We start from the raw sequence: 13,209 nt of genomic DNA on the forward strand, positions 1-13,209 counted from the left end.
GACTTTAAATAAGTAGAGCCTTCAGCGTTATATGGGTGCTATTGCGTGCGGTCTGGTGTTAATACACTTACCTGAACCCGAGACGAGACTGTTGTCACCATGTCTAAACCACTGTCAGACCACGACAGGAAAAAGCAGATTTCTGTGAGGGGGCTCGCCGGTGTGGAGAATGTGGCAGACCTAAAGAAAAACTTTAATCGCCATCTGCATTTCACGCTGGTAAAGGACAGGAACGTATCCACCAGACGGGATTATTACTTTGCGCTCGCGCACACAGTCAGAGACCACTTGGTAGGCAGATGGATCAGAACACAGCAGAGTTATTACGAGAAAGACCCCAAAGTAAGTTCATGCATGTTGAGGTTGCACCAAAACAAAAGCAAGTCCATGCATGACACGACTGCTCCTAGACAGAATACATTTTATATGCACTTAATAACAACATGAGCCAGTGAAGCTCTAATTTGTGCAATCGAAGAGGGTTGCAGTAGTGATGCCCTCCAGCATTGTTGACATTTGTGACCCTTCTTGACAGAACCCTATGCAAAATATAGCCTAAAAAAATAACCAGGATTCACTTATGGATAAATACAAAATGCAACTGTAGCACATGTTTGATATTATTATTTTTGCAATGATTTCAACTAGTATTAACATATAGATCTCAACTTTGGGAACATAATTATTTAGGATGATCGATAGCATGAGCTGTACATCACTAGAACAACAATAATGCATCTCCAGATGATTGTGCTATCATGTGCATGCATGATGCTTCTTGAATCCTGATGATCATGCTGGTGATTTTTCATCTTAAAATAACAAAGCTACAATATTTTCATTTTAATATCTATTTTATACTTGTATAGTAGGCTATTTGATCTGTTTCACAGCATATGGCACTGAAATGTAACTAGAGGGACAGTTGTTGTACTGTATATTTTATAAATATTAAAAGGACCAATAGGCAGAAACGAGAATGTGTCAGTATGCAGGGCATCAAAATCTGAGCCTGAAGATGGGAGATGAATTCACTGCCCAGCATCCCTGACCTTTTCTTTTCTAGTCCATCCCGAAATCCCTGGATGGAAGAGGTGTCTAGGATATAAAGGTCAAAAGTTGCTGCTTTAAAAGAAAGGTCACTGAAGAAACATATAAGGGAGGAAGAAGTGACATGTAATTCAGCCTTATAATAAATCAGAGTTACATAAAGACTATGCAAATATTTTTACAGGAAATATCATAACCTAAAATGACCCGGACTTCTTTGGAGAGTTCCATTCTGCTCCTTTTCCTGTAGGTGGACATCAGCAATAAACCTTGACTTGATCATTAAAAGCTCCAATGTGACACATGACTGTTGCTTAGAAAATGTGAGTGCAGAAGTGATGCGAGAAACCGGTTCGATGAGTTCAAACCTTTTGGATGACATGAAATTACTGGTGTAAGCAGAAGCATGAGGTTTACATGGACATTGCTGTTTTCAAACTGTTTTCAACATATTGTTCAACACATTGGTCTGCGCTGAGACCTTCTTCATTAGCTGCTTTACAGAATAACATTACACACTCTGTAACCTTTGCTAGCGACCTCACTGCTGGTTATTTTTGCTGGAGTCAAAATGTCAGTGTTACATAACACCAGTGACCTTCCCCTATCTCTGACTAGTCTGTTTCACCCCGCCGTGCCACCACACACCCACTCTTACCTCCACTGTCTCTTTCTCTCTCTTGCTCTTCATACCCAACACCAAAGGAAGGCCTAAAATGTCAAAGGCTACATCAGGAATGGTATCAGATTGCCATGAGTAAACCATCCCTCTGCCAGGAAGTACTAAAATAGTTCTTAATAAAGTCTTAAAATAGTCCCAAGGCTGAGTGCGGTCTTAGGAGAGCTTGACTTGGTAAACCTAGATCAATATTTCGAAGTACAGAACCATTATGTAAACAATGTTGCTGTATTTTAAGAATATATGTTGTAAAATAAAATCTGTCTTATCCTCCTTGTGTATATTAGCGTGTTTATTACATCTCCCTGGAGTTCTACATGGGCCGTACCTTGCAGAACACTATGGTGAACCTGGCACTTGAGAACGCTTGTGATGAAGCCGTATATCAGGTAAGATCATACAATAAAGCCAGTCTAATGCTTTAGATGATTGTTTGTAACCAGTGATCATTACATGCATTGCCCTTCAGCTGGGTCTGGATATGGAGGAGCTGCAAGAGATGGAGGAAGATGCTGGACTGGGAAATGGAGGCCTTGGTCGTCTTGCTGGTTAGTAATCTGACCTCCGGTTTGAAAGAGGAACCAGCATCCTCCGTATGGATTTTCTGAACTACGCAAAAGGAAATCTGAAACTATTGGAACAGTCCGCTCTTGAAAACTTTTTTTTACAGGCATGATTAATCTGTTTCTGAAAAGCACACTCACCCTTTGTTTGTTAGCTTGCTTCCTGGACTCTATGGCTTCTCTTGGTCTGGCTGCCTACGGTTACGGCATCCGCTATGAGTTTGGGATCTTCAACCAGAAAATCTCCAATGGCTGGCAGGTAAAAAAAAACAAAAAAAAAACACTATTAATTAGTAGTGTTTGCTTTTTCTCACACTAAGGGTTAGGGTTTAGTAAACTACTGTCTAGAAACCACGCCACACAGCATATTGCAACATAATGCAGAAATTTTTCTTAAAATTAGACATCTTGAAAAATATCGATGATTGACAGGTGGAAGAGGCAGATGACTGGCTCCGCTATGGTAACCCATGGGAGAAAGCGCGTCCAGAATATATGCGCCCTGTCCACTTTTATGGTAGGACGGAGCATCACCCAGATGGAGTGAAATGGGTGGATACTCAGGTATAGCATCACCAAGCTGTATGTTTGTGTGTGTTAATGCTGTACTCATAAACCTATTTCATATTGTTTCCTAAGGTTGTCTTAGCTTTGCCTTATGACACCCCTGTACCCGGATACAGAAACAACATCGTAAACACCATGAGGCTGTGGTCTGCCAAGGCTCCTTGCGATTTCAACCTGAAAGACTGTGAGTACCACCAGCAACAGTTACAGTACATGCAGAGATGTCCTGGTTAAAGTAAAAAGTTACTAAAAGTGCAGTCACATTTACTCTTGTCCGGTAAATTTTTGCTTGGGGAAATCCAGTCATTCCAATAGGAATCTATGGAAGCTTGTTTCTGCCACTGAATACAAGAAATTGGGGGGGGGGGGGGGGGGGGGGGTAATTGTGACTTTTTCTCTCATTTTCTTCCTCAGTTTATATATTATATTTTTCACAAATGCAAGTTTACATCTTGCAATTCTGAACATTTTTTTCCTCAGAACTGTATGATATACAGTGAACTCAGTTGCAAGTTTTAAAGTCACTTGCAATTGCGAGTTAAGTCCAATTCTGACTATTTTCTTACAAGTGTGAGTTTATATCTCACAATTCTGGCTTTATAAACTCTCAATTTTGTTATAAAGTCAGAATTACCAGATGTAAACAAAAAAAAAAGTTGATATCTTAATTCTGACTTCACACCATGCAATTGTGACCTTATATTGTGCAATTCTGACTTTATAACATAAAATTGCGAGTTTATATCATGCAATTCTGAGAAAAAGGTCAGAATTGAATTGTAAACTTGCAACTGCAAGTTACAAAGTCAGAATTGTGAGATAAAAGACGAAATACTTATTTATTTTATTCAGTGGCAGAAACAAGCTACCACAGGAATCTGCACAAAAACTGTGGACGCAGTTTTGCTAATGTTTAAATTGGTCACATGAATTTACCACACTGACCAACAAAAAGCTTGGTTTAAATAAGACTACTTTGTGAGCTGTGCTTCATGCATCCCTACGCAATTGACAACAGACGTACCTTTTTGCCTGCAAAATTTCTACAAAATTTTGATATGTGACCACAGCTTTACCAGCTTAACCATTCAAGCTGGTGTCTGACTCTCATGTTCTCCTCCCAACCTCAGTTAATGTCGGTGGCTACATTCAGGCCGTGCTGGACAGGAACCTGGCGGAGAACATCTCTCGTGTGCTCTACCCCAATGACAACGTCAGTAAACACACAAGTGATCCTCAATTGTAATGAAAAATTAATCCAAAAATGGATATTTGGTCGATATTTACTTACCCACATGTAATTTCAAACTCAAAACGAGAAATTTTAAGGACACCCTAGCACACACCTATTTTAGCATAGCAACAACATAGAACACCCTAGAAACATCAGAACACCATCGCTGCATCACACATTAAACCTTTATCAACCACCTATCATCACTCTAGCAACAACATAGAACACCCTAAAAACCATTCTATCAACCAGAACACTCTAACAACCACAAAGGATAAATTTGTTGCTGGCTGCTCTTGCAGTGTACGAAAACTGCTCGCAATTCAGAATTGCGTGCTATATACTCGCAATTGCGAGTAAAAAAGTCAGAATTGCGAGATATAAACTCACAATTCTGTATCACGCAATTTTGACTTTATAAAATCGCAAATGCGAGTTTGTATCACACAATTAGGAGAAAAAATTGTAAGAATTGCGAGATATAAACTAGCAATTACGATTTAAAAAAGTCAGAATTGCAAGTTTTTATCACACAATTAGGAGAAAAAAACTCAGAATTGCGAGATATAAACTACCAATTACGATTAAAAAAAGTCAGAATTGCAAGTTTTTATCACACAATTAGGAGAAAAAAACTCAGAATTGCGAGATATAAACTACCAATTACGATTTAAAAAAGTCAGAATTGCAAGTTTTTATCACACAATTAGGAGAAAAAAACTCAGAATTGCGAGATATAAACTACCAATTACGATTAAAAAAAGTCAGAATTGCAAGTTCAAGTTTCTATCCCTCAAATGTGAGTTTATATCTCCCAGTTCTGACTTTATAACTCGCAATTTTAAGTTTATATCACACAATCCTGAGTAAAAAAGTCTGAATTGCAAGATATAAAGTCAGAATTGCGAGTTTTTATCTCGCAGTTGTGACTTCTGAGCCTTTCAAGCTGTAAAAAAAAGGACACAAAAGAATACCATTCAAAAAAATCTCTGGGTCAACCACCTACCTGCCTGAAGCCTTCGGCCCCTGTCTTCTTGTAGTTTTTTGAGGGTAAGGAGCTCAGATTGAAGCAGGAGTACTTTGTAGTGGCTGCGACTCTGCAAGACATCATCCGCCGCTTCAAGGCCTCCAAGTTCGGCTCCAGGGATATCGTGCGCACAGACTTCAGCACTCTGCCTGACAAGGTAGGCATATTTAAATATCTTCTTAAGTCTCACTGAAAGTTGTTTGTCTTAAGGTTGCATAAAAGGATATAGGTGTCACAGCTTTGGACATTGTACTCTCAAGGTTTCTTGATCTCTTTTTGTCTGGCTGCTCTTAGGTGGCCATTCAGCTGAATGACACTCACCCTGCCTTAGCCATCCCTGAGCTGATGAGAGTGCTGGTTGATGAAGAGAAACTACTGTGGGAGAAGGTTGGAGATTTTTACAGTGGACATTATACATTGATGATGCCTTTATTTGCTTTATTTGCTCTCATACACACAATGGCCACAGACTCGTAACACTAGATGGAGACAGAGTACAGACATCATTCTGTATATCAACATTACATTCACCATTTGTTATATTTAAAATAATATTTATTTCTGTTGCTTTTCATTATTTTTTGTAGTAAAAGTTAAAAGAGTGAAAAATCCCAAGTTGCTCTTAATATAATTGAAGTCTACTGAATAAGTTGGAACTGTGTTGATTTCCTCACTCTCTGCAGGCATGGGACATCTGTAACAGGACCTGCGCTTACACCAATCACACTGTGCTGCCTGAGGCTCTGGAACGCTGGCCTATCGACCTCTTCCAGACCCTGTTACCACGCCACCTCGAGATCATCTATGAAATCAATCGCCGCCACATGGAGGTCCGACTTCAACAGAACACAAAACCATAACACATTTTTACACTAAAAATAATGGTCAAGACTTGGCTGATTTGTTTCACTATGGTGCAAGCTAAGGCATGTTTCTTTATTGACAGCCATGCAAAAGTAGCCAAATTTTCAATATCTTATTATCATCATCAAAAAAAAAATTGTTTTAACACAAACTAGCATTTTAAAGTTTCAGGTCAGTGCTATTTTAAAATAATCATCATAATGTTTATACTATTATTCAATGAGGATGTATTGACTTTATAAAACGTGACAGTACAGACTTTTACAATGTAAAAAAAAAAAGTATTTCACTTAAATGCTGTTCTTTTGGGCTTTCAATGAATGAAATAATCCTGGGGAAAAAAATGTTTCATAGTTTCCACAAAAATATTAAGCAGCATATAATTTTAATCATTTTTCTTGAGTACCAAATCAGACTATTTGAATGATTTCTGAAGAATCTTGTGACAGTAAAGACCGCTAAAAATTCAGGCTTGTCATCACAGGCATAAATGACATTTGAAAATATATTTAATTAGAAAACAGTTATTTAATATTGTAATAATATTTAACAATATTTATACCATCAAAAACTATTTTATATCAACCAAAAAGTTTTACAACTTTAGTAAATAAGTCTTAATATCAATGCAAGAACATGCCATAGCTGCAGAAATGTGTTTTTTATGAGTTTATTGTGTATGGAACCCAGTCTGTTTGTTGTTGTATGTAGCGTGTGTCCTCTCTTTACCCTGGTGATGTGGACCGCATGCGCCGCATGTCTCTCATCGAGGAGGGCGGACAGAAGAGAGTCAACATGGCTCACCTGTGCATCGTCGGCTCTCATGCAGTCAACGGTGTGGCACGAATCCACTCGGACATCCTCAAAGCTACCGTGTATGTATTCAAACACACATACAGAGACACCATGTTAACCAGAGATCTTAACATGCATCCACCTGAGACGTGTCGTATGACATGCAGTTCCTCAACAGACTCAGGAGTTCTCAGTGAATGTTTGACTTCAGTTTCTATTGGTTTTGAATGACATGAGGGTGAGTAACTAATAACTACTATTCATTTACTAAACAGATTCAAAGACTTCTATGAGATGGACCCACACAAGTTCCAGAACAAAACCAATGGTATCACCCCTCGCCGTTGGTTGGTGATGTGCAACCCTGGTCTGGCTGAGGTCATTGCAGAGGTTGGTGCAGTCATTCATACCTTCATTCATTGCTTGTTAACATAACTGACTGTGACAGAATCCCTGACTGTCTGCAGAAGTTTGTGTGCACTAATATAAAGTATACCGTCATGGCGTGATAGTCTTATTCCTGCTCTACTTTACTTTCTTTGGCTTGCTCGCATGTTAGAGAATCGGAGAGGACTTCATCCGTGACCTGGATCAGCTGAAAAGGCTTCATGATTTTGTCAATGATGAGGCTTTCATTCGAGATATCGCTAAAGTTAAACAGGTTAGAACCAAACTATATGTAGCCCATAACAATGGCCTAGTGGGTTTGGAATTAAAAACTGGTTGGTGTTCTCACCTCTTCTAGGAGAACAAACTGAAGTTTGCTGTGCACCTCGAAGAGCACTACAAAGTAAAGATCAACCCCAACTCAATGTTTGATGTTCAGGTGAAGAGAATCCATGAATATAAGAGGCAGCTGCTCAACTGTCTGCACATTATCACTTTCTACAACCGTGAGTGATTCCTGCACTTTCAATCCTTCGTGTCCTCTTCTCACTAGCACTCAGGTGTTTTCTATGAGAAAAACTGTCAAACATATTTTGATCGCGAAATGAACATACATGTACAAAAACATATAAACTTAAAATAAAATAGCATTAAAAACAATATCCCCCACCCTCTTCTCACTGTTGCTTTTAGTAAGGAGTCAGGAATTTTTTTGCTTTTTTGTTTTAGAAGAGAAAACAAACATAAAAAATAATTTATAGAAAATAACATGAAATAAAATAGCAATAATGTCTATGGAAGCCTGTTTCCGCCACTGTATAAAAAATAAAACAGGTAATTGCGACTTTTTATCTCACAATTCTGACTTTTTTTTTGATTCTCATAATTGCGTGATATAAACTCGCAGTTGCGAGTTAAAACGTCATAATTGTGAGATATTTAACTTTTAATTGTGAGAAATAAAGTCAGAACTGCGAGATATAAACTCAGGATTCTGAATCAAGCATTTCTGAGTTTATAACTCGCGATTACGAGTTTATATCACACAACTCTGAGAAAAAAAGTCAGAATTGCGAGAAAAAAAAGTATTTTTATCGTGCAATTGTGACTTTAAATCTCGCAGATCTGACTTTATAACTCGCAATTGCAAGTTTATATCACACAATTCTGATTTTATATAAATCTGACTTTATAACATATCAGTGAGTTATATAGTGCAAAAATTTGTCCAAATTGTGAGATAAAAAGTCGCAATAACCTTTTTTTTCCAGTGGCAGAAATATGCTTCCATAAATATCCCACTATTGCAAATAACCATAAATGAATAAAATATAAGAAAATAAGCATAAATAAATATTTATTTAATATTTATATAATTTATATTTATAAATTTTTCTGCTAAATGCATTAATTTAATTCAATTTAATTTTAAACAATATTTGTGCATCCCCTTTATTAGCTAGTTGTTTCTCAGATAAGATTAAAAAATATATATATATTTTTAGAAATATGAATGAATGATTTTAATATATATATATATATATATATATATATATATATATATATATATATATATATATTATAAATAAATTAAAGAAACTAATAAATAACATAAAATATAATGAAAATATTTTATAAAACAAAAAGACGCTGTCCAATACACACAGCATCAGATAAAGGTTTCGAGCAAGCTATTATGACATTTGTTGGTGTTATTGCTATATTGCAGGCATCAAAAAAGAGCCCAACAAGAAGTGGACCCCAAGAACAATTATGATTGGAGGAAAGGTGATCTTATGATGTCAGAGGTTTATTTAATTATTTTGTTGCGTTTGAATTCTAAGTGTCTGACGATTATGTTCTGCTCAATTCTTCGCAGGCTGCTCCAGGCTACCACACAGCTAAAATGATCATTCGTCTCATCACAGCTATTGGTGAGGTGGTCAACAACGATCCAATAGTGGGCGACCGCCTAAAAGTCATTTTCCTAGAGAACTACAGAGTCACCCTTGCTGAAAAAGGTGCCAGCATATATGATTCATTTGAAATGTTTATATCATTTTGCTTTATTTTGATCATTAAGATGATCCCTTTTAATGTTTTTTCGTCTATCAGCGATCCCTGCGGCTGACCTGTCCGAGCAGATCTCCACAGCTGGCACAGAAGCTTCTGGAACGGGCAACATGAAGTTCATGCTGAATGGAGCGCTGACCATCGGCACCATGGACGGAGCCAATGTGGAGATGGCAGAGGAAGCAGGAGACGGCAACCTCTTCATCTTCGGCATGAGAGTGGAGGATGTCGATGCTATGGATGCTAAAGGGTTGGGAAAACTAGAATTTGTAATACTAAGAGAACACTGAGTTTATTAGTAGAATTTAGAGATATAATAAGCATTCAAGAATAATACATGCATGTACTTTATATGACCTCCTTCCATCTGGCAGATACAATGCGTCAGAGTACTACAATCGTATTCCAGAGCTGAAGCAGGCCATTGATCAGATCGCAGGAGGTTTCTTCAGCCCAAAACAGCCTGACCTCTTCAAGGATATCGTCAGCATGCTGATGCACAACGATAGGTAGAGAAACTGGAGCAAGAAACACACTGCCACACACAAAGACAGACAGTAATAGGCACAAGTTTGTTTTCCGTTGTACAAGGAAAACACATACGATGACCACAATAAGAATTATTTTTACAGTGCTAAAATAACATTAATATGCTTAAAAAGAATTTTACCAGATATGCATGGCATCAACCCTGTAAACCAAATATTTGAATTTTTCAAATACTTTCTTGGTTAACAAACATTACATAATATAATATAACATTGCGAGCTAATTATTCATTATTATTATTCTTAAAGGAACTTACAGACCATTTACTGTTCAGTATGGGTTTAATGGGTTCAGTCCATTTACTCTAAATAAAAAATAAAACTTTTGTCTGGGTCTTTTAAATAAATTAATATAAATAATAGGTTACTATAGAAAATAGTTTCATGATTTGTACAGTATATGAATCAAATGTGTTTCTTGCTGCACAGGTACAAGGTGTTTGCTGACTATGAAGACTACATCAAATGCCAAGAAAAAGTCAGTGCTTTGTATATGGTGAGTAGAAACTGTTTTTTTTTTTTTTTGCATTGCCAAAATACATCTAAATGAAGAAGTTTGAAAATGATTATTTGTACTGTAATTCGCTATCCATTTATAGAACCCTAAGGAATGGACCAAGAAGGTGATCATGAACATCGCCGGTTCAGGCAAGTTCTCCAGCGACCGCACCATCTCCGAGTACGCCCGTGAGATCTGGGGCGTAGAGCCCAGTCTGGAGAAGCTTGCTGCGCCCGATGACCCGAAATAAACCTCCACCCGCCCATCTCGAACCAAGAGCAACCTGTATGATCCAGCAACACTAGAGTCTTCCTCTTCAAGAATCCAGCTATGCCTGTCTTGCTCTGTCTTACTATGGCAACTCCAACATGATCTGTTAATTTTCAATCGTAAACGTTCTGCCTCATTCACTTCACAAACAATCAATAACTCCGACAAACTCAGTTTTCAACGCGTAACTTCTTATATCAGCATTATTCAGCAAAAATCGGGGCTGCTTTCCCAAAAGCACCAGAAGCCTAAGTAGATTGTGGAAACTATTGGTCTATGATTTATATAGGCTTAAGATGCTTTTGGGAAACAAATCGCATTTTCAGAAGAAGATCCCAGAAGGTTCTTGATGTTATATTTGGGTTTTGACAATCAACCCAACCCTTTCCCTTTCTGAAAATTTCCAAGTATGGAGGGCTAAATCTGCAGAAATTAAAAATAAATATAGATAGATAGATAGATAAATAAATACATCAATAAATAAATAAATGTAATGTAATAACAGGAAAATAAATAAATGAGGCTTGTGTTCATTTTGTAATCACAGAGAAAAGTCAAACTCCCAAAAGAATAAATACATCAATAAATAGATAAAATAAATACAAAAATGAATAAGTGAGTAAGGAAATAAAAGTAAAAAAAATAAAATAAAAGTACATGTAAAATAAATAGGTAAAGGAAAAATTAATAAAAAATACAAAAATACATTCAGGGTTTCATGTATTACATATTAAATAGATTTGTTTTTAATAAAGTCATTATTTGTATATATATATATATATATATATATATATATATATATATATTTTTTTTTTTTCTTTCTTTCTTTTTTTCTGTTAAAATTAGATTTATTTATTTATCTATATGTTTATGAATTTTGAATTTCAGCAGGTTTGGTCCTCCATATTCAAGCACTGCATATTTGAGAAGAAAAAAAATTCCAATTAAATCCAATCTCAAACACTATTGCATTTGGCAGCTAGTTCTTAAAGGATTAGGAAAATGATAGGATTGTCAGTAATGTGTGGAAAATGGTTGGTGTGGGGGGTCACGGATGCTTTTAAAACATTACAGTAAGCATTGCTCAAACACATAGGTGAATTTGTGGCTGCTGCTTTTGAGCACGTCTTTGGCCTGTGTTATGTGTAAAAGTCACAAAAATCATGCATTTAAAAAGGCTCATCCAGCTGTTATTAAACATCATAACCAGTTATACCAGGATTTTTTTCCAATTGTTTTTGTTAAAGGACAACCAAAATTATGTAATAAACTACAAATGAACAACTTTGCTCTCTCATTACTCACCAGTTTGCTGAGAAGAAGAAGAGGAAGTGTTATGTAAACATACACTTGTTGACCCATTCATGCTTGACACTTGAGGACTTCAGTATTTACCCACGTGTGAGCCATGTCTCGCACACTCTCACACGTACACAAACAATGTTTTAAATCAGGCGCCGTTGTGCTATTCGCTGCCAATAACAAATATACATGACATGCAGTTTTTAGAATGGCTTACTAGCAATGTCTAGAGCTTGGTTGCTCTGGCTCAAATTTGGGAGGAATGCAAAATCCACCCTTGCTGCTTCAACCTTGAGGTCATCTCATGAACTGGCAGAGGATGCAAGAAACTGGCTCAATCTGTCACAATGTGTTTCATGAGATGGTCTATGCTCAGTTATTTGCTCTGGCAGCTGGTGTTGCTCTTTACTGGAGGGATTTGGAGATAAATGGGTCCTGACTGTCCATTCACACAGCAGAACGGAGGTGCACTGGATTATCAAAGACATCTGTTGCTTCACTTTAACATCATTCTGGGTCAAATCAATGTATGTGCCTAGAATGATTGTGTAATGTCAGTTCCTCAAGTTAGCACAGGTGACGTGGCGTTCATCACATTAACTGTGAATAACTTCAACAAACTTCAACAAACTCAGTAACTTCTACGTCAGCCTTAATTCAGCAAAAACTGTGATGATACAGGATCACAGAGTTAGAAACTCAATCTATGCAACCACAAATATTTCACACATTTTTCTTTTATTTTGATTAGTATATGGATTATTTTATCATATATACACACATCAAGACTCTTTTTTGCCACTCAAATTCTTTCACATAAGGGTTTTAAACTGGGTGCCCCAGTGGCCCGCAATGGTATGGGACTAAGGGTATTCAATGTAAATATTTCCAAGATTATTATTTTTTTAGCATTATATTTTCTTTCTTTCCACCTTTAGCTTTCTTATTAGTTACACAATTATTTTATGTTGCTTTAAGGCAATATTTAATATTAAAAGTGCAATGCTTAAAAATGTAAATTGAAAATAATAATAATATTGGAATGCAAATATACACAGAATTATACAAGATTATATAATTCTGTGTGTATTTGCACGCACTCATTTATATATACAAGTATAATAACTAAAAATAAAATAATTAAATATAAGAAATGTCTATAATTATATTTGTTTAATAATTACTTCTAATAATTATTAAACATTACTGCAATTACTGTTTAAAAGTTTGGGGTCAGTAAGAGTTTTTCATGGTTTTGAAGGTCTCTTTTGCTTACCAAGTTTGCATTTATTTGATAAAAAAAAAATATATATATATATATATGTGATCAAAGACAGTCTGGAGTTACCTG

General features: G+C 36.4%; 1 protein-coding gene across 1 annotated transcript; it reads left to right on the forward strand.

Moving 5' to 3' along the window:
* The first annotated feature begins 22 nt into the window (after positions 1-22).
* Positions 23-11,841, forward strand: LOC127941883 (glycogen phosphorylase, muscle form-like). Its single transcript, XM_052537330.1, has 20 exons — positions 23-342; positions 2,017-2,118; positions 2,199-2,277; positions 2,448-2,551; positions 2,725-2,856; positions 2,932-3,043; positions 3,990-4,072; positions 5,134-5,277; positions 5,415-5,507; positions 5,804-5,950; positions 6,696-6,859; positions 7,055-7,169; positions 7,339-7,440; positions 7,525-7,672; positions 8,896-8,954; positions 9,046-9,187; positions 9,282-9,489; positions 9,614-9,748; positions 10,217-10,283; positions 10,387-11,841. Exons 1-20 carry the CDS (start codon positions 100-102, stop codon positions 10,534-10,536), a joined length of 2,529 nt encoding a protein of 842 aa, XP_052393290.1. The 5' UTR covers positions 23-99; the 3' UTR covers positions 10,537-11,841.
* Positions 11,842-13,209: the final 1,368 nt, after the last annotated feature.

This window comes from Carassius gibelio, chromosome A21, assembly GCF_023724105.1.
Source record: "Carassius gibelio isolate Cgi1373 ecotype wild population from Czech Republic chromosome A21, carGib1.2-hapl.c, whole genome shotgun sequence".
NCBI classification, from domain to species: domain Eukaryota; kingdom Metazoa; phylum Chordata; class Actinopteri; order Cypriniformes; family Cyprinidae; genus Carassius; species Carassius gibelio.

Bases quoted from the DNA above. Each gene is read 5' to 3' on its own strand.
- LOC127941883 (XM_052537330.1), top strand. From the start codon at position 100: ATGTCTAAACCACTGTCAGACCACGACAGGAAAAAGCAGATTTCTGTG. The intron at 5,951-6,695 runs GTCCGACTTCAA...TGTTGTATGTAG, and splicing joins TCAATCGCCGCCACATGGAG to CGTGTGTCCTCTCTTTACCC. The intron at 9,188-9,281 runs GTGCCAGCATAT...TTCGTCTATCAG, and splicing joins AGTCACCCTTGCTGAAAAAG to CGATCCCTGCGGCTGACCTG.